This window comes from Chelonoidis abingdonii, chromosome 13 (assembly GCF_003597395.2).
Source record: "Chelonoidis abingdonii isolate Lonesome George chromosome 13, CheloAbing_2.0, whole genome shotgun sequence".
Taxonomy (NCBI): domain Eukaryota; kingdom Metazoa; phylum Chordata; order Testudines; family Testudinidae; genus Chelonoidis; species Chelonoidis abingdonii.
This window is the reverse complement of record NC_133781.1, coordinates 2,059,539-2,087,141: the sequence shown is the minus strand read 5'-3', so window position 1 is coordinate 2,087,141 and position 27,603 is coordinate 2,059,539. Positions and strand designations below refer to the sequence as shown.

Below are 27,603 nucleotides of genomic sequence, written 5' to 3'. Positions count from 1 at the left end.
TTGCATGTTTTTCCGCTCAGGTGAGGGTTCTGGGGTGGGGCTGGGGATGAGGGGTTCACAGAGCAGGAGCGTGCTCAGGGCTGGGGCTGAGGGTTGGGGTGCTGGGGGTGAAGGCTTTGGGGTGGGGCAGGGCTGAGGATGAGGAACTTGGGGTGCAGACAGGCTGCCCCAGGGCTAGGGCCAGAGAGGACTCCCCCCCACACCACTGGCAGCAGCAAGCTCCAGGGGAGGGACCCCTCCTCTCCCCTCCTCCCCTCACCCCGCAGCACACTCAGTCTGCACCACAGTCACTGCACATGCTCCTAGAGCCCCTCTCAGGTCCAGTAAGCTCACTCACCTCCTCTATGATGGGTACTGGAGGGTGGGTTGCCATCACAGGTGGCCTCCTGTGCTGCTGCCCCTCACCATAGCTTCACTGTGGATGGGGGATGGGGCTGCCCTTTGCCCAGCATGGGGCAGAAGTGGAGTCTGCAGGGTGGTGGCTATGGGAGGGGGCGGGCAGGGTGTAACAAAATTCACCCAAGCCCCAGCTGCTCAGGTCTAGGAAGCCTCCGTCTCCCATCTCCCCTGTGGTGGGTGGGTTAGTGGGTGCTGGGGGAAAGGGCATTGCCTTCACATATGGCTTCCTTCCTCCCCTGCTGCAGCCTGCTGCGCCTCACTGGGGGTAGGAGATGGGGCTTCCCCATCCCCAGCATGCGGCAGGAGTAGGGGCTGCAGGGTGGTGGCTAGAGGGGGCCAGGAAGGGCAGGTTATCACAAAATACACGCAAGCCCTAGCTGCTCAGGTGGGTCTATGAACCCCCTCCCCGATCTGCCCTGTGGTGGGTGAGGTGCTAGAGGGGAGGGGCACTGCCTTCACATATGGCTTCCTTCCTCCCCTACTGTAGCCTGCTGCCCCTCACTATAGCCTCACTGGGGACGGTGGTAGGGGATAGGGCTGCCCCTTCCCCAGCGTTGGTCAGGAGTGGGGGCTGGAGGGGAGGATCATAGAGTCAAACACTCACAGAAGCCCCAGCAGCTGCGGAAGTCCCCTTTGCATCTCCTCCAGGTAGGTGCCGGGGGAGGGGATGGAAGGGCTGCCAAGCATAGCTCCCTCTCCTCTCCTCTCCTCTCCTCTCCCTTCCCTACTCTTATGCTGTAGCCATTAGGCAGCAGCAGTCGGCAGCAGAAGCAAGGGAGAGACACGCTGTTTTCTTTCAGGCAGGGAAGTTCTGGGGTGGGGTGGACGATCCGGGGTGAGGGGGTGACGTGGGGGGGGTAGTGGCAGCTGGGGGCTGGGAGGGGGTGCCCGCTCCAAGCAGGGCCAGGGGAGAAACCCAGTTCCAGATATTGGTGAAACAGAGCCCCTGACTCTGAATATTCCCGGTGCTTGAGCTCCTTGAGCCCATATAACCTGCTGCCTATGTCCACACGTGGCGTTAGTGCAGAATAGCTTTAAATTCACACCCTCACTATTAGGATGCAGAACAGCGATTCCACACTAGCCATGCTGGGCTCTTCCCTGTGAATTCCCCACGCCAAGAAGACCTCAGTGCGGGGAGAGGAGGTTTGGATGCCTTGTTTCTCACCCCAGCAACCCTTCTAGAGACACCAGCTGCCCTTCTGCCCTCCACCCACTCTCTACCACTGCATCCAGCAAGGCTGGATAAGCTCATCAGCTGGATGTTTCTGCCAAAAAATGGTGAGCAGTGAAATAAATAATTAATTGACTAGAGGCTATAACATAGCCACAGGGAGCAGTTAAACAATTGCCTGTGGCACCAGCTTCCCCCTCACAGCAGGTACCATGAGTGAGTGAGTGAGTGAGTGCGTGCGTGTGTGTATTCTGTATTCTCTCTCGCTAACTTTCATATGGATAATGACATTTTGCCCGACCCCTTAGTTACTGTGAGAGACATAAGAGGACTGAGCAGGGACAGCGTATTCCAGGGGAATGGGACTGAAAGGGACTGTGGCAGTATCAGCTTTAGTTACCTGCGTATCCTCGGGCTCTGGAGAGTCCTGAAATAATCAGACATGAGAATTTACACAAATGAAATGCAGCATCAGCAAGTCACAGACTCAACAAGACACAGACTCAACAAGTCATGCACTGTGAAAAACAAACGACATGGAACTTACCCAGTTCTGCCAGAGGGTCCATGGGAATGAGAGGGGAGAAAAGGGAAAAAAGAACATAAATGAATCAACATGAGAGATTCTCAGTAACAAAAGTGCCCAGTTCTAAACCCCCATTACATTGGCCTCAGTGGGAATTTTGCCTGAGTAAGGACAGCAGTATTGGGCTCCTAATCAGTAGTTAGGGCTTCTCCTTTATCACACCTGATCCCACAAAACCTCCCCCAAGAAAGCAATGGGGCCTCACCTGTGGGGATCAGTCTTGTGAGTCGGAGAAGCAGATGGAGAGGCAGATGGTTCTCTCCCTGCTCCAGTCACTGTGTGCTGGGATGGTGCAGACTGGCTGGAACCAGGCCCTGAACATCAGAGGATTTCCCTGGCGTAGGGAGAGCCCAGCTGGACTAAAACAGTGTAACTGTCTCCTGTGCCAATTGCCCCCTTCATCCTGGTGTAGGGGGCATGTCAGGGCTGGGACTGAGGGGCTGAGGTGTGTGTGCTGGGGCAGAGCAGGGCATATCACCAATTCTCAGGGACCACGGCCAGCTGGAGTGAATCAGAACAGCCCCTGGGGCAGCCTGAGAGACATAACTAGCTCTCACCCTGCTCCCACCCCCCACCTTGAGCAAGTCCTGGCCTAGCAGAGAACCTGGGCCTGCAGCTCAGAGAACTGTTCCTTCGTAAGTGTCTCCATCATCTGGGTGATGCTGGTGACCCCAAGGGGTGCTGAGCTCCTACAACTCCTGCCGGCTTCAGTGAGATCAGACCCATGTGCCTGATCCTACAGCTGCTGTGTGTGGCATGTGAAAACCAATAGGGCTCAGAGGGCCCAATCCTGCTCCAAGGAAACCTGTGTGTGTGGGAGAACATCCATGGAGAGTTCTCAGGGTGGGCCCTATTCATGTAAACTAATTATTGTTCTCATTACAGGGCGTCTCTGGTGTCAGTAAGGGAAGTCAAGTATCAGACGGGTAGCCGTGTTAGTCTGGATCTGTAAAAGCAGCAAAGAGTTCTGTAGCACCTTATAGACTAACAGACGTATCGTAGCATGAGCTTTCGCGGGTGAATACCCACTTCGTTGGATGCATAACATCCGACGAAGTGGGTATTCACCCACGAAAACTCATGCTCCAATACTCCTGTTAGTCAGTAAGGGAAATGTGTTTCTTTGTGTTTAAGAATGTATTTTCAAGAGTTAATGTGAAAAATAAAACTATTAATATTAGAGTTCCCAGGTGTCTGTTTTTTGACTGGTACACCTGGTCGAAAAGCGACCCTGGCAGCTCCGGTCAGCACTGCTGACCGGGCCGTTAAAAGTCCAGTCAGCAGTGCAGCAGGGCTAAGGCAGGCTCCCTGCCTGCCCTGGCTCCGTGTGACTCCTGGAAGCAGCCAGTATGTCCCTGAAGCCCCTAGGCGCAGGGGTGATTAGGGAAGCTCTGAGCACTGCCCTGCCCTGAGTGCCAGCTTCACAGCTCCCATTGGCCTGGAACCAGGGCCAGTTTGAGCCGCAAGGACAGTGCCTGCGGGCACTGAGGCACCTGGCTGACCCTGCGCCTAGGAGCCGGATATGCTGGCTGCTTCCAGGAGCTATGCAGAGCCAGGGCTGGGAGGGAGCCCTGCCGACTGGGAGCCTTCTGAGGTAAGCGCCGCCAACTTGGAGTCTGCACCCCAAACCCTCTCCAGCACCCCAACCCCTGGCCCCAGGTCTGAACCCTCTGGTGCACCCTAACTCCCTCCCAGAGCCCACACCCCAAACTGCTGCCCCAGATCTGAGCTCCCACCAGCACCCAAACTCTGTCCTGGAGCCCACACCCCCTCACACACCCCAAACCCCTGCTCTAATCTTGAGCCCACTTCCACACTTCAAACCCCTCGGCTCCAGCCCGGACCCCCTCCTGCACCCCAAACCCTCATCCCTGGCCCCTCTCCAGAGTCGGTACTCCCAGCTGGAGCCATCACCCCCTCCCATCACCAAACCCTTGTCCCAGTAAGGCCTAGGGAAATAGACAGGGAAGAGGGTTGGGCAAGGGTGTATGATTTTGTGCCATTGGCAACTGGAGTTAATATTCATATTTCAATACCACAAATTTTCCATCCATTTTTTCTGGTAATATCAGAATTTCCCATTGTCATGTACGTTACCTGTAACAGTAACACATTAATTTTTTACACTAACTTTTCTTTGCACACACAGCTCTGAATGTTCCTTCTCCAATTTAAAGCATAATCAAAACTAGTAAAAACACACATACCTTTCACTGCCTCGTATTCCGCTGGAAAATAAAAGACATCGGGAGTTAACAAAACGTAATGCAGCCAGTCTCTTATGGAGGCAGGGACCCAACCTGTCCTGCCCCAGCTGTTACATGTACTGTGTTATACACCTCAAACACTGCACAGATAAACCTGGACTAGAGAGCAGGGCTTCCTGGCTCCACATCACTACTCTCTGTCCCTCCCATATTGATCCGCCAAACCCTCCCCACCTGCCCCTCTTCAGCCTCCGTCCTCTGTGCAGACACACACACCTTTACTTCCTGGAGACTCCTGGTCAATTCTGGAGGGTTGGCAAACCTACCTTTAAGCCCCTCCTAATGCCATACCTCCATATCCCCTGGCCAGTCTCCTGCCCCACTGCACATTATTATTTGCATTCCAACTGCATCTAGAGGTCACATTCAGAGCAGGGCCCCACTGTGCTTGGACCTGTGCACACACCCTCAGGGCCAGGCCCCACAGCACCAGGACCTGTATGCACACACTCCAGACTATAAGAAGACACAATCCCTGCTCCAAAGAGTTTACAGTCTCTGGGCCTGACCCTGCAATATTTATGCCCTGGTCTAACTTTACCCACAAACCTCCTCCTCTTCCCCATCCACCCCTCTAACTGTTGCCCCATCTCGCTCCTCCCTTTTGTCTCTGAACTCAGTGAACCCAGGCTGCAAACAATGCTTGTGTCTCCAGCTGTCCTAGATCCCTTCCAGTCTGACTTCCCACTCCACTCAGACAACTCTCATTGGAGTCCCTAGTGATCACCCTACCAAATCTCAGCGCTCACAGCCTTGTGGTTATTTTTGGTTCCTCCCTCTGCACACCCAGGCCATTTCCAAACACTGCTGCTGCTTCTTGAGTGTTATCTCCAGTATCTGCCCTTTTCTCTCCATCCCTGCAGCACAATCTCTCTCTCAGGCCCTCATTAGATCCTGCCACAACTAAAACACCAGCCTCTTCTATTGTTCCCATACGCACCCACTGTCCCCCTTCTGTCCACACAAACTGCATCTAACAAAGTGACAGTCCCTGGCCCACCTGCCCAACTCAGGCCACTATCAGGGAGTGGTTGTCCCAGACAGGGCAAGGGAAATAAGGAACCACCTCGAGCAGGGCTCAGACCCCAGGCCTCCCACTCTGCTCTGGGCTACCTGCAGGCAGCTCAAGCCTCACACACCACCTCAGGGCTACAGTCTCTGGCCCACATGAGGGGCAGAGACCCTGGTAGCTTGCTCTGGTGGGGCCCAGTGTGGATGGGAGGCAGGGAGTAAGGCAGGCAGGGCAGCCACAGTCCCCTGCCTCTGAGAGGGCTCATGGTGTTATCCAAAGAGATGAAGAAACTAGGAAGTGAGGAGGGCTCTGAGGGGTACAGAAGAGATTAAACACTCAGCTATTGAACCTAAGTTGCCCTTTGGACATTGATGAGGAGATGTCAGACAGGCCGAGATGTGGGAACAGTTTTTAGTGGAGAAGGAGTTTGAGAGACATTGGCATAGAGGTTGTATCTGAAACTATTTGTGTAGGTAAGAGCTACTAGAGGCAGGGTGTGGAGAGAGGAGAGCAGGGGGCCAAGTACTGGGCTCTGGGAGTGGGGGTATTCTCTGAAAGAGTGAGACAGGAAGAGACTGATCCAACAAAACAGACACCGAAGAAGCAATTAGAGAGGCAAGAAGAGAACAGAAGAGGATGGAGCTGTGAAAGCAAGTATTTAATGGAGACAGGAGTGGTCAGTGGTGTCAGAAGTAGGAGCATGAAGCTAGCGCAAGGAGAATGAGGATCATGCAGAAGCCATAGGATCTGGCCAGGAAGGTCATTGGAGACTTTAGCGGAAGCGGTTTCAGGGAAGTGCAGGGGACAGAAGATGGATTGGAGCAGGTCTAGGATGGAATTGGAGGAGGGGATCTCCAGACAGCGATTATAGACAGCATGTTCACTGAGCTTAGAGATGGAAAGCAGAAGGGACAATTAGTAGACAAGGAACTGGGGTCAGGGATGGAAAGTGTGAAGATGGGAGAGACTAAGTGTCACAGGGTGTCTGGTCTTTTAAGGGGAGTTGGGCCCACTGCACCCTGTGACTAATCAGCTGATGTTGAGGCCAGGGATCAGGTGATGGTTTAAAGATCTCCTGGTCCTCATAAAGGCCTGGCCAGCAAGTCCCTCAGCTAAGGAGAGCTTCAGGAAGCAGGAAAACACCTGCAGGACACCTTAGGACAGGGAAAAGAGCTCTGTTCATGTTTGATTGTCAGGCAGATGGCCTGTGGGGTGTGATCCTGCAGGGAGGGGGTAGGCCCCTGCAGAAGAGTCCACCGCAGGGAAAAGGTCATGAACTGATATACTGAACTTGTGTTAAACAGTTCTGAAGAAATAAAACTAAGGCTGGGAGAGAAGGGCCCTGAGACCCTGTGGTTGGAGAGTGTCTGTGGGGCACAGGCTGGTGGGACAGCCCCTGGTTGGCACAAAGCCACATTGGTATGGAAAGGGGAAGGGTCAGAGGAAGGGAAGAGGTTAGTTAAAGAGAAGGGTGCGTGAGGAATGCAAGCGAGGGATCAGGGGATGGGTGCAGGAGCAGCTGGAGGGTTTGGAGGAGAGAAGAGGTGTAACTTTGGAAGGGATGGAGAGGTGAGGCCATGTTTGATCTTGTGCATTTTCTCTGTAAAGAACCAGTGAGACTCTGTGCAGAGTGACATGGGACGTGGGGGGGGGGTTGAGGAGGGAGTCACAGGTGGCAAATTGGTGGCTGGGGTTGGTTGTGGGAGTCAGTTAGATGGGGAAGTTCATCTATTTAGCGGGAACGGAAGGAGAACTTTGGGAAGGAGACAAACCCTCGTGTGTCTGAGCCTAAGTCAAGCTCTGAGTGAGGGGGGCTAGGAAGACACTTTGGCTGGAGGCAGATTTTCCATCACTGGCCTCTAGGGAGTCTCTTGCAACATCCTCTGAATCAGATGGTACTGACCACTGCCCAGACAGGCTCACAGGCTCCCGAGCCCTGCTTTGATTTACTCTGACCACTCCTGGGTTCTTCAAAGCTCCTGTTTTAAGCCTCCATTCAGCAAAGAAATTAAGCAGATACGTAAGTAGTTAGCTGAATTGGGGCATTAGTGACTGTACATCTAAGGGACAGTTCATTACAGATACCTAGAGAACTATCCCCATGTAAAAGCTGTTATCTTGAAGTTTAGGGTTTTCTGAAATTAACCTATAAACTAATGTCATGTAAGCAGAGTCAGGATGAGCTCTACCCTGACATCTGGTGGTGAATTATGGCGAGTGTGGAAAAGAACTTAGGGGGCTGATCTTGTTTGCACAGGCGCACCCACTCCACCTAGCATAAGTCCACAGCAGCCCAAAATGGTCACTTTGACAGCGGTGGGATCCTCAATTTCTCGGTTATTGGGGTAGGAGGAATAAAGTGTTGTTACCCTGATTATGTGAATGAGGGACTATGACACTATTTTATGACAGAGGGTCTCACCATCAACTACATAGTACTCACTAGACAAGGGACATGGGTTCCAAAACCCATGTAAAGGGAGAGAGGTTGGAGATATATGTGTATATTTGATGGTATGGTTTTGGGTTTTTTTGTTTTTATTTTTTTTTTATTTTTTTGAGGGCCTGGTATACCAGTTGTATCTCTCTCTTTCCCCCTTGTTGAATAGCAGAGCTATTTTTGATTCTATTAGGAATCTAACTAGAGGCTGCTGAGCTGAATTCATTCTGAGCTAATGGTGTACCAGCACTGGGGCTTCCCTACTACAAGCTAAAACCACTAAAAGAGTTAAAATTACTGAGCTGAGATCAGTGAGTGCTGTATTAACTAGTGGGGGGAGCTTGAAGCTATATTGCTAAGTGACTGGCAGAGCAGTTTGAAGGACGATTGGAGTGGTGAGCATAGCAGAGTGGAGCTGAGCAGTTTGTGGGGACAGCTGGAGTGGTTCATGGGACAGCTGGTGGAGTGGAGCAGGGTGAGGGACTGTTGGAGCAGCCCACGGAACAGCAAGTGGAGCAGAGTGGAGCCGTTCGTGGTGAAGGCTGCAGCAGATCTCCATGGAGAGGCAGGGCAGTTGGCCTTGGCCCATGTAAGGTGCCCCTTTACACCCTGTGTGTCCCCTCCCCATTTCCACCTAGGATGCCGGGGGGGTGAAGCTCTGCAGATGTACTTTTGAACTCTGGGGTGGCACTGACCAGGGACAGAGACTTTGGGGTTGTTGGACTTTGGGGCGATTTGGACTTAAGACCCTGAGGGGAAAAGGACACTGCCAAACTTACTTGGGGGTGGGTCTTTTGCTCATGGTTTGTGTTATGAATCCTGTTTGTGGTGTTTCCCCAATGTAATGCCACATTGTTTCCCTCCTTTATTAAAAGGATTTTGCTACACTAGGACTCTGGGCTTGCGAGAGGGGAAGTATTGCCTCCTAGAGGTGCCTTGGGGGGGTGGTATGTAATTGTCCCAGGTCACTGGGTGGGGGCTCGATCCGGTTTTGTATTGCATTATTGAAACGGAACCCCTGGATACTGAACCCAGCCCTTGTTGGTGCCAACTCAGAGGGGCAGAAGGGTTACAGATATAGTAACAAAAGTATGAAAACAAAGTTTTAACAAGGTTTCAAACAGGAATTTGGATGGGCATCCAGATCTCTGAGGCAGCTTTGAAAACCTCAGCCTCATTGTGTGAAAGGCTGGAAATTCGTAACTCCATTCCCTGCACCAGCCTTCTTGCAGGTACTGTGAGTAGAACTGACCAGTGCGTGAGAAATACCTTGTCAAATAGGATAACCTGCTAACAAGAATAGGCTATAGATTGTGTTTCTTATACCTGTAACTTTATGTTTCCAAATTTACACTTGCTTTTATTTGAGTCTCTGTCTCAGGTTCTATTAATTAAACTTCAGTTTGGTTTTACTGTAGATGTATCTAAGTTCCTGGTGCAAAGGAGTGTGTTGAACAAAGGTGAAGCCAGTAAGCAGGGATGCAGTGCTTCCACTGAGACAGCAGATGGGCTTGCATTGCCGGTGTCCAGGAGGAGACAGGGGACAGGGCACTGAGTGTAACAAAGCTGGGGTGGGAATTACTAGCCTGCAGAGACACAGCGGGGCTCATCGAGCCCTGAGCACAGCACCTCGAGTTGCCTGTAGCCAGTAGCTTTGGGATAGTTTCCCCCTGTGGGCATAGACAAGGCTCCCACACTGTGAGCAGGTTGCAGCGATTTACCCTGGAGAACTCGTGTAACCCCAAAGGCACCTCAGAGCTCCCTATACAATGAATGGGGAGAAGCATGTGCCTTAGAATGGGATCCACAGAACCCAGTGTGTTAGGAGCCATGTAAACCAGCCAATGGGAGAAGCCGAGAAGAGAGGTATGTGCTAAGCCCCACCCCTTGCCTGAGTTTGATACCTTTCTCTGCTAGCGATCCACAGCCAGGAATCCTCTTCTGGAGCCGGGCAGTGTGTCTGTGAGACAGAGTAAGGCACTGGCCACGCTCCACACGAGATGGCTGAAGGGCAGAGGGGTGTTATAGACTGATTCTGAGTTAATATTTAATTGAAGTGTAACAGCTTGAACAAAAGAGAGAGGAGGAGCCTCACATCAGAATGTCCCATAGCCCAGTGATTACAGCATTCTACTGAGAGGTAGAAGATCCTTGTTCAAATGCTTTCTCCTTATCTCACAGGGGAGACTTGAACCAGAGTCTCCCATAGCCCCAGTGAGTACCCTAATCCCTGGGCTAAATGGTACAAGGGAGGTCCACTGCATCTTGAGGGGGCCATTTAGGGATCTGGGGCAAAAATCTGTCTGGGATTGGTCCTACTTTGAGCAAGGGGTTGGACTAGATGATCTCCTGAGGTCCCTTCCAACCCTGAGACTCTATGATCTCCATCCCTCACCTCATTCTGTGTGCTGTTGGGTGGCCTCTGAGTACATCTATTGGATCAGGCCCCATGAGTAAACTAGATGCTCCTCCCCTCAGTTTATGTGTCACCAGGGGCACAAGTAGGAGTTAAGTGCACAGAGGTCTACAGCAAGTTAGCCGTGTGATCCTCATGCCCAGGTGCAGAAACTTAGACACTGAGAGAAATTTTACACCAGAGATTTATGCCCTGGGTGAGTTTAGGCACCTACCGGGGTAGGTTTCAGCCAAGTGGGGTTTTGTGGATCACGGTCTCTAAAACTGGGATTCAGAGGCCTATGCCTGGGCTTTCTGTGACTAAGTTTCTTCATAGATCTGGACCATAATGCACAATGCAATTCCCATATAAAAATTACATTAATGTGGAGCTAAGGCTGAGAGAACATACTTGTAACTTAAAGATAAAACACATTACAGGAGGAATGTTGTAATTATTCCCAAACCAAGGAAATACAAATTAATACAAGGAAATACACCCAGAAAATAAAAATACAAATTAAAGTTAAATTATAAAAGAAATCTATGGTCTAGAAATGCAGCTAAGGAATCTAAACAACCTTAACTCTGCCCTGTAGTAACATCTTGAGGGCAAAATAGAAAAACATTGTGTACCTTTAAAAATCAGTTTTATTTAATGTAGAACCACACACACTGTTCTGCATTGACCAGACCTGTATGGTTATTGTGCAGAGTTGCTGCAGGCTGGAGCTGAGGTTGTGGGTGGATCACTGAGGTTGAAATCCCGCCCCCTCCCATATTACAAGGGCATGGAAGGGTCAGAACACAGGGGGTTCCCGAGTGAGGGATCCTGTCAAACACTGGACAGTCTCTCTGGATTCATCTACACTGCAAAAAACCTTGTGTTAGTGGGTCTGAGCCTGGGTCAACTGATTAGGGCTTGCAGAGCTAACACTACAGGGCTGAAAATAGCAGTGTAGACGTTCCTGCTCGGGCTGGCACCTGGGCTCTGAAGCATGACCACAGGGAGGGTCTCAGAGCCTGGGTTCCAGCCTGAGTAGAAACAGCTACACTGTTAGATTTAGCCCTGCAGTCAGTTGACCCAGGCTCAGAGACTCCCAGCCATGGTGGTTTTTTGCACTGTAGATGTACCCATAGGCACCGACTCCGTGGGTGCTCCAGGGCTGAAGCACCCACAGGGAAAAATTGGTGGGTGCTCTGCACCCACCAGCAGCTCCCTGCTCCCCCACCCGCCCCAGCTCACCTCTGCCCCGCCTCCTTCCCTGAGCGTGCCGCTGAGCATGCCCACTCCCTCCCAGCACTTGCACCATGAAACAGCTGTTTCAAGCAGCAAGCCTGGGAGGGAGGGGGGAGGAGGGGCAACACAGCGCACTTGAGGGAGGAGGCAGGGCTGGGGTGGGGATTTGATGAGAGATCCAATGGGGCAGGGAGGAGCGGAGTTGGGGTGGGGCCAGGGACAGGGGCATGAGCACCCACCGGCACCTACAAAAGTTGGCGCCTGTGAACATACCTACCATCTCCAGCAACGAGACTGACCGAGCTGGGCTGGTGTATTCAGGACCCTGGGCTCAAGATGCCATTTCTGTAATTCCCATGGGGTTTATTAGGACAAATGGGAACTTCACCCTTCAGAGCCTCTTTGTGTCAGTGTGAGCAGCCCTGAGCTCCCTGCTTGGGCTCTGGTGTCAAGATCACTCATTCAAACAGGGTGTAACTCCACCTGCTAAAATTGAGCTCAAGGTGTTAAACTGTGACGCCACTGGCAGTAAATGGGACTTTCAATTGAGTTAAGTTGGCTCGACTGAGCTGACTTGATTGACATGACATGAAATGTTCAACCCATCAGATCCCATTGGTCCCAGACACTGACCTTTCTGTCTCTTCATCTCAGATTGCAGAGCCTCTAGAGGGAGAAAATGGAGAGATATTAGATCCCCCCCGTCGTGTTTATAAAGGTAACCCCACAGTTAACGTAACTGGTCCAGACACTAACCTTTCTGTCTCTCCATCTCAGATTGCAGAGCCTCTAGAGGGAGAAAAGAGGAAGAAGTGAGATTTCCCCTTGTCATGTTTATAGGGATAATGTTAATTTTGTAACTGGCCCAGACACTGACCTTTCCCTTGTTCCCGTTCAGACAGCAGGGTCTCTGGAGAGAGAACAGGGTGAGAGGTGATTGATCAATTCACAGATTCCAAGGCCAGGAGGGACCCTTGTGATCACCTAGTCTGATCTCTGCATAACACAAGCCCGGGGGTTTCCCCGCAATAATTCCCTACAGCAGATTGTTTAGCAAAACATCCAATCTTGATTAAAAACTGCCAGTGCTAGAGAATCCACCACAGCCCTTGGGAAATTGTTCCAACAGTTAATTAATAATGGCAAGATTTCACCCTATTTTATTTATGGGGATAACTCTACTGCCAGCTAGTGTAAAGGGATCCAAACACTCACCTTTCTCTCTCTCCATCTCAGATCGCAGAGTCTCTAGAGGGAGAAAAGGGCAAGAGGTGAGATTTCACTGTAGTGTTTATTGTGTGGTTCCTGATATTAATGTAGTTGTGCTGTAACTATGAAAGTGAGGCAGACAGACTGACAAACAGGACACACAGACAGATCTGTCTCAACATCCCTGCACTGAGCATCCCTCACTTCCCTCCCACACTGACCATCATCTCTAGGAGCTGCTCTAAGTGTTTCCCCCAGGAGCCATCCCCACTTCCTGTGACCCATCACACTCCTATCTGATCTGGTTGTTGTGGGGGAGAGGAGAGAAAGTCTCTTTTTTTTTTTTATCCATTCCCCTGTCTGCTCCCCTCCGTACCCATCCCCTGAAAAGCCCCAGCTCTCCCCAGCACCTGACTAGGGAAATGGGGGAGGGAAGTGAGTGATCGGAATGGGGTATTGACCTGAGCTGGATAAGGGATAGGGTCTGGCTGGCTGCATCCTAGCCTGCCCCCTGATCCTTGTGATACATGGGAACAGCTCCCCCTAGGGCCTGGGTAGATGGGGAGGGTCCCAGCTAAGAACAGGGTGGAGATGCCTTTCTTTAGCTGGGTGCTCAGGTCAGCAGGAGCCAAGGAGCGTGGTGTGGATGGGCCTCTACAGGCTTCGCCTCTAAGATCAGCTCTTTCCCACTGGGAGCTCGTCCTCTTGGTGCATCAGCCCTGGGGTACCGACACTGCTGGGAATGGCGGTAGTATCACGTCTGCCAGTCACTGCTGAGCACAGCCTGAGTGAGACCATCTTGTGTGAGCTGCGTCTCAGACCAGCCGTGCAAGTCCTGGGTGTGTTTGTGTTATTACAGCATCCTAGACACAGCTCACCAGTGCAGCTGGTGGGATAATTCTCTGAAAGGCCCAGGGAACAAGACAGTGACAGTTAATTGTTCTGACTTTTTATTAGTGGGAAATGAGCCAAACGTAATTCTCCCTGGACACATAGACAAATTTTACTTATGACTGAAAATGAGTTAATCCCTGTGTGATGGGACCTATCAACCCTGTACTGGGTGCAAGAGGCCATGCTTCCTAGCCCCTCCTGGACACGCTCCAACTGAATGCTGGATATACAAGGGAGCAGTTCAGTCCAGTCTGGGCTGACAGAGGAAGAGAGCGTATGCATGCTCTGAGCTCCTGTCAGGAAGCTGCTAGAGCTGCAGACTGTGGAGACTGAAGACGCCAAGTCCTTGGCAGGGCCCTGGTTGACGACGGAGACAGAGGAAGGCAGCCAGCAACTGCCAGGGGAGGAAATGCCAGGAGCTGGAATCATGGGTGGGAAGCAGCCTAGGAAAAGCATTTGTTGTGGTTGGAATCTGAACCTGAAAGCAGGGCTACTGGTTTCACAGGGTCCTGGATTGGGACCCAGGGGAGTAGGGTGCACCAAGATCCCCCTATCCCTTTCCGCACCCACCACTGGGTGCAACGGCCACCCAAGGGACGTTGGGTGCTGCTGCCTGACATGGTGACTATTGGGCACTGCTACTGGAGGCTAGAGCAACTGGGTGCTACATCGCCGGATTGATTGACTCTGGCTGCTAGACCTCGCTGCCCTAAGGACAGAGGCAGCCATATTGACTCTGGCCATGGGGCCTCACTGCCATAGATTCTGTCCATAGGGCTTCTCTGCCCTGAGAGCAAAGGCATGTCCCAGATCTCTAGCTACTAGGCCTCACTATCCAACCACAAGGAACCACATTCAGGGAAAGGGGACATTTTCACTCTTTTCCTTCCTTGACCACCTGAAATCCTGATACACTGTGCCACCTAATCTGGACTCAGCCCACATAATGTATCTGTTAAAACAATAAATTAAACCAGTTCACACCTGGTGATGACAAGGTATGTATGCAGAGTCTGAGAGCCTGTCTACAATGGCAAGTTACAGTGCAGTGACTTGCTGGCTCAGGGGTGTGAAAAAACACAACCCATCCCTGAACGCAGCAAGCTTGAGTGCTTTAAAGTGACAGTGAAGACAGGCTCCAAGCGCTGGGAGCTATTCCCCTTGTGAAGTGGATTACATAGAGGACTGGGAAAGCGCTATCTTAAGCACTTGCAGATGACCACATTGTCAGATCAAAGCACTTCCACTGCAGTGCTGTCGTGGCTCCACTCTGAGGTTTTTAGTGTAGACTTAGCCTGAATGAGCTCTCCCTTGACATCTAGAGGTGAGCTGGGGAAGAAGATATCAGGAGCTGATATTGTTTGCATGGGCACACCTGCCCTGCCTAGGTGCTCAGTATGATGGGATTGCTTGCCCAAATGATCACTTTTGGCTGGTGTGGGATCCCCAGTCTCCTTGTTATTGGGAGGGTAATAATGGTTGTTATCCTTGGTGTGTGAATCCAGGGCAGCAGAATTGTACTTGGCATTGTCTGATTGAGGGACTCGCCCTCAACTAAATGGCACTTACTAGGCAGGGGACATGGGCTCCACAATCTAGTGAGATTGGTTGGTTGGCTATTCACTTACTTGTTTCTTTTTACTTACAGCAAAGGTAATTTGGGTTTAACCGTAAGTTTTGTTATACATCCCAGAGCTTACGTCACTGATATTTAGGTCTAAGTGTCAGATTTGCTTTGGGACAGTGTCTCTCATGTGAGAGGCTGCCTAGTGTGCACCCACAGTGGGGTTTCCACACTCTAACAGCTGAAATTGTGAGAGATGTACTAGTGGGGAGGCCCTAAAGACATCCTGCTGGATTGCTGTATCAATTGGTCAGCAGAGTGGCTGGTGGGAGATCTTGTGATAGGGTGGCTGGGCAGAGAAGCAGAATACACATTGTCTTGCAGGGTAGCTGTCAAAGAGGTACAGTGATTAGCCAGCATGGTGGCTGATGAAGAGGAGTGGCAAGCGAGTGCCTGGGCAGTGGAGCTAGTAATGTGCCTGCGTGGGAAGTGAACTCTGCAGATGCATCTCTGGACTCTGGGTCTTCACTGACCCAAGGACAACAAGTGTGAGTGGAGTGCAGAGAAGGGACAGGCATAACCTGAGGGGAAAGGACACTGCCCAACTGACTTGGTGGTGGGTGTTTGGCTCATGGTTTATGAACCCTGTTTGCAATGTTTCCCCAAATTAATGCCAGGTTATTTCCCTTCTTTTATTAAAAGTTTCTTTCTACACTGAGACTTTGTGCTTGCGAGAAGAGAAGTATTGCCTCTCAAAGGCAACAAGGAGGTGGTGTGTAATTGTCCCAGGTTACTGGGTGGGGGCTTAAGCTGGTTTTGTGTTGCACTGATGAAGAGAAACCCCTAGATACTGTACCTGGCCCTTGTTGCTGCCAGTTCCAACAGGCAGAAGGTTTACAGGTGACAGTTCTAAAGGTACAACACTCAGTTCCAGCTTTCACAAGTACAAAGTACAGCTCCTTTCTGCTTCTCTGAATTACCTGCTTCTGTCCCCAGGAGGAAGTCATTGTAACAGACATTTCCCCTTCCCAATTCTTCAGATACTTGTAAATTCCCACACAGCACTGCAGGCGAGAAAACTCTGGCTGGGACTTTCATAGCTGCCTTGGGTGCCCATTAATTTAAACAAAAATTGAGTATTCAGATCCCTTAGGCAGCTTTGAAAACCCAGCATTGCTAGAAATGCCCAGATCACTGAATGCCAATTTCTGCCCCTTGTGATCAGAGGAAAACTTACAGCTGAGCACTTGTTCTACCATAGAGGGTTTATTGCCCTGTCCCTGTAGCAGGATCTCAAGGCCTGTCTACACCTACAGCACTGCAGCTGCACCAGTTCAGATGTGCTGCTGTAGTGTTTAGTGGAGATGCTACTTACATTGACAGGAAAGCATCTCCCATTGGGGCAGGTACTTCACCTCCCAGAGAGCTAGGTCAGTATCACTGAATTGCTCACAGGTGAGGATATAATTATACCAACATAAGTGTGCAGTGTAGACCCAGCCTCCAGCTGAGTTAATTTACTTGTCTACACTGGCAAGTTACTGCGCTGAAACTTTCTCACTCAGGGGTGTGAAAAATCCACCCCCACCCCCCCCATGACTGCAGCAAGTTTTTCAGCACAATAACTCCCAGCACTCCCAGACATGCTCCCAGCACTGGGAGCTATGCCCCTCATGAAGGTGGTTTTCCTAGATTGCTGGGAGAGCTTTCTCCTAGTGCTGGTGCGCGACCACATTGTCGTGTTAAAGGACTGCTTCAGCAGCACTTTAAACTGCTACGTGTAGACAGAGCCTTAGGGCTTGTCTACACTTACATGTTATAGCACTCTAACTAGATGGATTAGGGGTGTGAAAAATCAACTCCCTGAGTGCAGCAAGTTTGAGCACTTTAAAGTGCTAGTGTAGCTATTCCTCTCGTGGAGGTGGATTACCAGGAGCACTGGGAGAAAGCTCTCCCAGCACTCGGACACGACCACACTCACACTTCAAAGTGCTGCCGCGGGAGCGCTTTGAAGTTTCTAGTGTAGACATAGCCTCAGTGTAGATAAGGTAGTTGCTAACCTCTCCATTACTTTCCCATTCACATTCCCACTCACCTAGATGGGAAGGGGGAGAGGCATGCACAGACTGGGATGGGCAGAACTAGAACAAAAAGAAATTCCCTCTCTTCTCCTACTTTCTGTTAGTTTTTCCTTGCCAAGTTACAAATATCAGTGTTCCAAGCCCAGCTCCCTAAGCCCCCCACGGGTGTTTCAATGTAAGCAGTGCTGATCCCTCTGGAATAGTTCAAAGTCACATTCAATTGAGATCCTTTAATGAGCACTGAAGGAGTGAAACCATTTGACCCTTCTCGGTTCAAATATGAAGTCATCATTCACCCTTCTCCCGAATCCAATACTTTTCTGAACATGGAATCAAAACCCCTTTAATCCCTGTATCTTTACTTCTGTTTTTCATTTTTATCTCTCCCTCCATCCCAAATTCCTCCCTCTCGTTACTTCACCTTTCGCTCTGTGTTGCGTCCATAAGCAGTAACTGGCCAGGACAATGAGAACAGCCAGGAGAACCAGGATCACACCCAAAGCCACCATCCAGGGATTGACTCTCGGGAAAAACAGCTCTGCAAGAGAAGGTGCCATTGACTTGCAAACAAACACGTGCAGAATGAAGGCAGGACAGTGAGACTGTGGTGACACTCTGACTATTTCAGACTCTCACAGGGAACTATACAGGGAAATGTGGCTCCTCTGTGCTTTATTATTAAGTCAATGAAAGTCCAACCTTTAGCCTTGTTACTGAGCATGGTTAATTAACAGGAGGGGCCATGTTGGAGGTAGGGAGGGAGTAGAGTGGAGCTCTGCTATGTTACACCTGTCCCCAACTGGCATTCAGGCAGTCCCTAGGCTAAATAAGCACACGTGGGATAAAAGTGAAGGTTCTCTCATGAATTGGTAACTGGTTAAAAGATAGGAAACAAAGGGTATGAATAAATGATCAATTTTTAGAATGGAGAGAAGTAAACAGTGATGTCCCCCAGGGATCTGTACTGGGCCCAGTCCTATTTAACATATTCATATACAATCTGGAAAAAGGGGTTATGGCGGGGTGACCTCCCTGCCATGCTTGAAGGGCTTAAAAGCAGCCCTGGAGAGGGCTGAGGTGGGGAGAAAGCAGCTACTGAGCAGGTGAGCATGGCCTCAGCCAGAAGAGATGGGGCCTTTAAATACCCAGGCCCTTTAAATCAAGATTTAAAGGCCCCCAGGGCTCTGGCGGTGGCTGGGAGCCCCTGTGCCTTTAAATCACTCCCAGAGCTACCAGCTGCAGAGGCAGCTGGGGGCCCTGGGGTTCAGGGGCGATTTAAAAGGCCCCGGGCTCTGGCCGCCACTACCGCAGCAGAGCTCCGGGCCCTTTAAATCGCCACGGAAGCCCTGCCATCACTACCCTGGGGCTCCGGCAGCGGGGCTCAGGTGCTGCTTTAAAGGACCCGGGGGCTCTGGCCTCTGCGGGGAGCTTGGACCCTTTAAAGCACCAGCCTGGGGAAACCCTACCAGCTTACTTTCACCTCTGATTCCCTCCCTCCCTGCACTGAGAACTGTGATCCTCACAGCATACACAGAGAGATTACAGACAAACATAAATACTCGGGCTGGAAGGTTGCAGCATAACACGACTGTATCCCTTAGAATCCAGAACCTCAACCCACAAGAGCCCCACAATGGAGTCCCTAAGGCAGCGGTCACAACTCATCGCACCACGCTTTATGTAACACTGTGACACACTGTGCCCCATATAACACCCTGAACCCCCATGTTCACCATGGTTCTATGCTTATGATATATTTTGTACAAAGTATGCCTTATCACTTGAAAAATCATAATTTACTGAATATCATTGTTCTGTTAATGTGGGTACATTAACATTGTATGTGGAGCTATGAGATTTTACTATGTTTGTTAGTGAAATATGTTGTAATTCTGGGGAATGCCCACAGACTAGCTCCTCAGAGACAACAAAGAACTGACGACAGGTGATAAAAAATTATTTACTGCTGAGGCAACGTTTTGCCATCAGGGGGACCGTAAACAAAGGATTTGCATATCATCCCCAGTGACATCTCAAATATTACATACACGGCTGGTGTGAACAAGAAATTTACAGTTCTCCGGATAGACTCTTTGAATCTCATACACAGGAGACTGTTTCGTCTACACCGTAGTGGGAAGTAATCCTTGAAGAGAGGAGGACTGTATAAAATAAGAGACAGTGATCTTCATATTACATCTCCTCCCCCATCTCTATTCACAGCAATAAGATTGCTTGAAAGTCAGTAAGAGAATCATTGACTGTGTGGGGTGGGGGGAGGGGTGGAAGAGTTGGTCCTAGCTGGAAAGCTTTCCAGTTAGTTTGGACTTCAGTAAGTTTTTGGGTGTGAGAAACCTTTTTGCTTTCAAATCTTACTTGGCTTGGTAAAGTTTAGGCATTAGTTTTTGGTTTTATTTTTTATTTATTTTGTAACCAATTCTCACCTTTATGCCTTATCACTTATTATCACTTAAAATCTACCATTGTGTAATTAATACAATTATTTTATTGTTTTATCTTAACCAGTGTGTTTTGGTTGAAGTGTTTGGGAAATCTCTATTCAGGTTAACAAACACCCCAGCAGAATCATTTCCTTTGATTAAATGACTGACTATTAAAGATTGTTCAGTATTGTGCTGGACACTACAGGATGCACATTTCCAGGTACAAGGCTCGGGAATTTGCAAGTGTCATCCTATATGTAGTTCATAAGTGGTGGAAAGCATTCATGTCACTTTGCTGGGAGTGACTTTACGTGGTAATGGCTGTATGTGAGCAGATCCTAGAGAGGCTGCTTTGCACTAGCAAAGCCACGTAACAGGCATCTTGGGCTGGAGAGTTAAAGGGACACAGCAGTTCACCAGTCCAGACTGTATCCTCGGGCATGTGACAAACAGGACTTTACTTCTTAGAATCCAGAACCATAACACACAAGAACCCAAACCAGAAAGAGGCTGCTCCCTATGTCAGTGGGCACTTTGCTTTACGTTGGCTTGTCTATAGGAACAGTTAGTGCACGGCAGACTGGGGTGTAAATCCACCTTGCACTAGCCTGCTGTGTGCACCCTGCTCTGTGCACTGAAAATTCCCTGTTGTACATAGATCTGTTCCCATTTCAAAGCAGGGAAGGTCAAAGTGCACTATGGAATTATGAGTGCATGTAGCATGGGCCACACAGACAGTTAGTGTGCACCAGATTTACACCCCAACTTGCCACAAATTTACTGTTCCTGTAGACAAGCTCTGATTCTGCATTTTTACAGAACCCTCTGTCCTGCAAACAGCACCTGGCAAACACCCCTCTCTTAAAGTGACAACTTGCAATACCAACACAGTCCTCACTACACCACAAGAACAAAAAGAATTCCCTCCCCCACCCTTACTGAGAAGAATGATGATTGCTGATGTGACGTTAGACTTCATATTGTTTTTGAAAATACGCTTATGATATGGATATGACATAACTGTGTACTTTATGCAAGTAAGGTATCATTTAAAAGGTTGTGATTTACTGAATGTAATTATCCTATTTGCATCCATGCATCTTTTTTGTATCTGAAGTTAAGAATATTGACTATGTATCTGTATTCCAACTATATAACTTCGAGTGACACCCACTGCTAACACTTCAGGTACAACAGTGGAGAAGCCAGACAGAGCTGATGACCAATCAGTGAAGACAATAGACTGTGAAAAGGCTTGGCCTTCCTGCGGACACTCCATAATACCACTAACTCATGGATGCTGTAATGCTACAGAGTCAGGTGACCTGGTCGTCTGATACTAACCTCCATTTTGGATGGCTGAACTTTTCCATTGGGAGTTGGGGGAATCAAAAAAAGGATTCCCACCTTATCGCAATCCTATATAAGGTGGAGGATGGAAACAATCAAAGTCTTCAGTTCATTTCTCCTCTGCCTATCCACCCAAAGAGACACTGAAAAACATCTGGAAACAAGAACTGCTTGACCCAGGCTGGAAAGATGGCTGGCCTGTGAAGGAATCTACCTAAGACTAACCTCTATCAAGAGTGAGGAATTGCTATATGTAACCAGTTTCTTTAGTAAATTTAGCTTAGTTTGTGTGTTTTGCTTTATTTTCTTAGTAATCTGCTTTGTTCTGTTTGCTACCTCTTTAACCTCTTAAAATCCATCTTTTGTAGTTAGTAAACATATTTCTTGTTTATAATATAATCCAGTTTATATAATTTCTGGGTGGGGTACATACCTTCCTCCACATTGAGGGAAGAGGTGAATTTCATATACATTTGGGTTTGCACTCCAAGGGAGATGAACACCTGGGGCTGTGGCAAGTCCCTTAAGCTGAGTCTTCCCAGAGCTGACCTCAGTGTCTGTATTGTTCTGCAGCAGGACGTAGCCCTGCCTGTGTGCTTAGATGGAAAAGGCTTGTAAGCCCGGCCCATCAATACCAGGTAAAGGGGACCCAGGACAGTAGAATAGACTGCCTCATTGGCATCCCAACACATCAGGTGGCGTCCCAAGGGGGTCTGACCAATCACAGCTTTGTACTGAGCTATTATGAAAATGTGACCAATGGTGTCCCAGCTTGCAAGGTGCTAAACACCCTCAGCTCCTACTGGAGTCAAAGTTTCTGTCTATATTGCAATTAGACACCCGCAGCTGGCCAGCTAACTCTAGTGTGCTGGGCTCAGGCTAAGGGGATGTTTAATGGCAGTGTAGATGGGCTTAGGTTGAAGCCCGAGCTCTGGGACCCTCACAGGGTCCTAGAGCCTGGTCTCCAGCCTGAGTCTGAATGTCTACACTGTCATTTAACAGACTCTTAGTCTGAGCCCCTTAGCCTGAGCCAACTGGCATGGGCCACCAGCAGGTGTCTAATTGCAGTGTAGACATATCCAAAGAGAACTGAGGTTGCGCAGGACTTTCCAAGATGTGCTCAGCACCTTGAAGGTTCAGGACAATGAACAGGAGACACAATGATAAATACTCTCTGCTCATGTCTGCAGCATCTCAGTCTACCCATGTGCTGCACGGACGGGCACTGACCTGCTACTGAAATCGCTGACTCTCTCTTCTGGTTGAGTAGGAGGTTCCTGACACAGCAGGACACTTTCTGGTTAGACTCTTCTGGTATAACAATAGTAATCTCTGTTTGAAACAGGTCATCTGCCTCTGGGGTTATTTCTTTAGAGGCTGATGGTAAGATCTTCCCCTGGAGATCTCTCCACTGAGCCTCGGGCTCTGGGTACCATCTGGATGATCGACACACCACCCGGATCCCTCCATCCTGATGTCCCTCCAAAGAGATGACAGGATCAGAGCCCAAACCTACAAAAGAAATAAATGAACTTGTGATAATCCTACAGTACCCAGTAAAGAGCCAAAAGTTTTATTACACTGTTATGAAAAGCCATTTTCTGTTAAACTAATAATCAAATGTGAGTCCATGAGTGTGGCTGGTCAGTTAATCTGGTTAGATTCATATCTGATAGACAGTAAAATTAATATTAATGTCAGGGCCATTCTATGCACAAATTTGCTCCACTTTAGTTAAACTGGTTTAGTTAATCAAATGCAGATCTCTGTGTGGACACTCTTAAATCAAGAAGGAATTGACTTAAGCTAAATCAATATAAGCCCTTTCCAAACGCTTTTAGGAGTGTCCACACAGAGCTTTACACTAGTTCATCAAAACCTGTGCCCATGTATGTGTAGACAAACATTAAATTAATTCGCAAATAAAAAACCCTTGTTATAGGGGAGTTTGGGTTGCTTGGCAGTGCCTTGTAGCCTTCCAGAATAAAGATGTGAACAGCAGAAAACAGGAAATACATTCAGGAAAACAGAAACGCAAACACTCAACAAGGAAATATAGGGTTAAGGTAACACCTCTCACTCCAGATCACAATTGGAGAGTTTATTATTGATGAGCTAAACTGAAATAAAATTATCTTAATCTGATACAAGAGTCTTGTACCTTAATCAAAAGTGTGAATTCAAACAGATTTCATTATTTCAGGGTCAGAGTGTGTGCAGAGAGGCGCTTAGGCTGGAAATTTCACACGGACCATCCTAGAAAGGAAAACAACCTACAAAGAGAGACAAAGAAGCTACCAGTGTCTGGAGCCTTCCCCATATGGGATTCTTGACTAGAAGACAACAAGCTATGGAGTCCTCGCCTAGCAGGGGTGTGACTCACACGGCTTTGGTCTGACAGACTCATAGGAAGTGCCCAAAAGCCACAGACAAGGACTGAGGTTAAAAGGCCTGATGTGAAAATTCTGTGTAACCCTCCATGCTTCTGTTGTTGTTCCTTTTAAACAGCCCACTGATTCCAGCTAGCTGGGGACTTGCAGGTAAACAAATGAAAGAGGATTGGATCAGAAGAACCATTGGAAGGAACTGTGCACTGCTTAACTGGTGGGCAGGGATGCTAAATTCTTCCACTACTTCCACTTAGTTGCAAAGATAATTTTACAATCATTTGTGACCCCCTTGGGCAGAGGAAGTGCTGGGGTTCCAGGAGAAGGAAAGTGGAGAAAGGGAGAGCAAAAGGGCGTGTGTGTCTGTACCTCCTGACAAGAAGTCTACAGTGAGGAGGCCCTCACCTAGTGAAGGAACTGAGAACCTGCCCAAAGCCCAGAAGGGACAAGGTGGCTGGCTGGGGACACCCCAGGATGGGAGACAGGAAAAGCACTGTGCCAGGGAGGAATCACCTGAGAAGGACAAACTAGAGCCAGACCCAGTTTTGCTGTCACCCAGGGTTGAAAGTACTGGGGCTTGTGACTTTGCATTGGGATTAAGGTAGGAGGCTGTTAGCTGGTTAAGTAGGGAGGTTGTTGCTCTGTGAGGCTTTGCAGAAAGCAGCAGCAGAGGGCACTGGAGGAGTTTGCTGTGGAAAATTCATTGGTGTCAAAGACAACCAGGAGCACACTAGACTCACTGCTGCACGCGAACTTAGCCCAGGACTCTTGAATTCTGAGTGTAGACACAGAGCTCGGTGTCTGCCCTGTGGTACTGTGCTTGGCATTTCCCATTTTTTATTGTGGTACCACTAGACCCATGGGTCCTTGGATTGACTGTAACCTGTTTTACCAATGCACACATATTTTTCCCCTGTTGTTTTTCTACTTTCATCTCTCTGTAAATAAATATTTCCCCTTTCCTGTACTCACTGATCTATTCTGGCGTGTGTGTATTTACACCGGTGGGGTTTGGAATGGATGGCTCTGGGGTGGAAGGGAGTTAGCCTGCTGTGCTCCAGTGTGTGCCTGTTCTTGGCCAGAGCCACTCTGCAGAGCAGACTCTATCTTGGCCATGAGGGCTCTACAGTTACATATTAATTCCCACAAAGTACTTCCCAACGCAGAATTACAGTTTTCCAGCAGGGCCTTGTGCCTTTCCAAATGCAGAGAGCAGCTAAACATACATTCCTGAAACCCCAGAGATATAAAGAAATGGCACACAGAGCCCCAGCCCTGCCAGCTGAACTCTGCCTCCTGGGGCTGGCAATAGGTGCGGGGAGTGGTTCAGTGAGGGTGGTGCCATAATACACAGGCATGAGGAAGATGCCATTGCTGGTGTTGTGTTTCCCTGATTTGGATTCCAGCATCGCTCTGCCTGCACTCCCACTGCTTTCCCTGTGTTCGGAGTCGCTGTAGTGACTGGGGGAGGGGTTAGTTAGAGCAGGTCACTGTGATATGATGAGAGGGATCACATATGTGTCTCATTGCACTGCCAAGGTCTGTAGGCTGTGTCAACAGAAGTACAGCGACTCTTAAACTTTCAGGTGTCTGATTTGTCTTGCATACCCCCAAAGTTTCACCTCCCTTAAAAACTACCTGCTTACAAAATCAGACATAAAAATACAAGTGTCACAGCCACTGTTACTGAAAAATTGCTGACTTCTCATTTTTACCACATAATTATAAAATAAATCAATTGTAATATAAATATTGTACTTACATTTCAGTGTATAGTGTATAGAGCAATATAAACAAGTCATTGTATGAAATTTTAGTTCATACTGACTTTACTGGTGTCTTTTATGTAGCCTGTTGTAAAACTAGGCAAATATCTAGATGAGCTGATGTACGCCCTGGGAGATCTCTGCGTACCCCCAGGAGTACATGTACCACTGGTGGAGAACCACTGCTCTAATGACCTCAAATTTAGGCCACTAACCCTACCCCAGACTCCAACGAGCCACAGAAATTTTCAAGACAATCTGAGTATGTGTGTGAATTTTGGAGCCTTTAGGAAAAAAGCAGCTGTTAAACAGTGAACTAGAACAAACTTTAACCAGAGCAGAGCTACTGACCCACCATAACAAGAAAAGTCAGCTGTCATCTCACAATGAACCCTCAGACTCCACTTATTATCCTGTTGAAGACATCAAAGTATCAGAAGAAATTACTGACCTGCCACCTGCAGTTCCAATAAAGCTTCTTCGTAAGAGACACTGGACTGAAAATAACACGTGTACTGCCCATTGTCCGAGGGTTGGATATTGCGTATTCTCAGGGAAACTCTCCCATTGGTGATGTCGTCTTTCAAGAGCTCAGTTCTTCCTTGATATTCCAGCATCTGCTGTCCATACTGATCCCGCCCACCACGGTACAGGTGCACGACTTCAGAGTACTTGGATCGGAACCATCTAACCTCCATGTTCTCAGCGCTTATCCTGGGGGAGAGGTGGCAGGGCAGGATGGCCTCCCCCCTAAGGGAGGCAGTGACTGGGTGGTCAGGTCCAGCCACTATGAATTGTGCTGTGAAATGTACAAAGAAAAATGGAAATTAAATTGGCAAGTGGCTGGGGGTGGCATTAACTCAGCAGTCAGACTCACAGTAAGAGAGCACCCCGGGTTAGAAGTGAACACCATGTCCTCATGCAGTGCCCTAGGCAAGTCTGTGAGTTCAGAGAGTCACAGGCTTGGGGTAACTGCACCTCTGACCCCTCTGTGGTCTGCTCAAAGAATGTGTCCTTAGGTCTCAGGCCTCCAGCCGTCACCTCTCTCTGAACAGGGACCCTCGACCCTCTCCCTCCACACTAGGGTTTCAGGCCACTCAATTCGCTGTGGTTTTCCCAGCAGGCCTGATCAAAGACCAGCATCTGTGCTTTGCTTTTTCTCTCAGGGCTATGAACAGCTTGTGCCAGCAGCTACCAATAACCAAAGAGCTCTTCCAAAGCAGAGAACATTTAAGGAGAAAAGTCTGACAGAGAAAAGTACCATAAATCAATCAAAAGTCTGAACTCACGTTACACTTGTGCCAAAGGATTCTCATCTGGCACATGGGACTGACTGGTAGGGCTCAAAGTCTTACAAACCTTTCTGTGAAAGTTGCCCCCTTGGTTAACAGGTCATGTCACTTTGTGACCCAGAAGCTTGGGTCTCTGGTCAGTTCAAATCCAGCTTCTAAATCAAAAATCTTTGTTCTCTTGGGCTTCTGGACCTGGTCTCAGGGCCAGCCTTAGGAAAAATGGTCCCTGGGCAAACTTGTATTTTGATGTCTCCCTCATCACCCTTGGCACCCATAGTCTTCCCACTTCCCCATCACCTCTTTGCCCCACTGCCTCCCTGAAGTGCTTAATTTATATTGAAAGAGGTGCTAGAGCTCAGCCCCTACTGGCACTGGTAGGGTGGCCTGATAGCGGTGCCTGCTGGTTGGGTGCTCAGCTCTGAAGACAACAGCGCCGCCAGCAGCACCACAGAAGTAAGGGTGGGATGATATATGGTATAATGCTACTCTGACTGCTGCTGGGACTCATGGTACCTAGCAGGCTGCATAGTAGGCAGGTTTAAAAGGGTCAATTAAAAGTGGAAAGTCAGAAGTAGCACTTGCCAGGTCACTTGCTGGAGGTTTCTCTGCAGCTTGAGGTCTTCAAACCACAATTTGAGGACTTCAGTAACTCAGACATAGGTTAGGGGTCTGTTACAGGAGTGGGTGGGTGAGATTCTGTGGCCTGCGTTGTGCAGGAGGTCAGACTAGATGATTATAATGGTCCTTTCTGACCTTAAAGTCTGTGAGTATAATATACGGTATTATATTTTGTTGTACCTGTTCTGGCAAAGTGGGAATGTTCTTAATGTTTTCTCTGAATACTGTGTGGATGCCTAAGGGTATGTCCACACTACGGGATTATACCGATTTTACAGAAACTGTTTTTTTAAAACAGATTGTATGAAGTTGAGTGCACGTGGCCACACTAAGCACATTAATTCGATGGTGCACATCCATGTATCTAGACTAGTGTCGATTTCCGGAGTGTTGCACTGTGGGTAGCTATCCCATAGCTATTCCATAGTTCACGCAGTCTCCCCCGCCCCTTGGAATTCTGGGTTGAGATCCCAGTGCGTGATGGGG

The 27,603-nt window shown here is 49.0% G+C and overlaps 2 protein-coding genes across 2 annotated transcripts in view; one reads left to right on the top strand and one right to left on the bottom strand.

Moving 5' to 3' along the window:
- The window catches only part of LOC116824950 (uncharacterized), a 954,865-nt gene that overhangs the window by 550,490 nt on the left and 376,772 nt on the right, over nt 1-27,603 (top strand). The gene's annotated exons all lie outside the window — the stretch shown is intronic.
- The window catches only part of LOC116838631 (butyrophilin subfamily 1 member A1-like), a 16,380-nt gene continuing 6,414 nt past the window's right edge, over nt 17,638-27,603 (bottom strand). Inside the window, exons 2-4 of the mRNA XM_032803971.2 lie at nt 25,659-26,006; nt 22,285-22,566; nt 17,638-17,798 (exon numbers count right to left, since the gene is read on the bottom strand). Coding sequence (XP_032659862.2) covers nt 17,638-17,798; nt 22,285-22,566; nt 25,659-26,006 — 791 coding nt within the window. The remainder of the gene's footprint in view (nt 17,799-22,284; nt 22,567-25,658; nt 26,007-27,603) is intronic.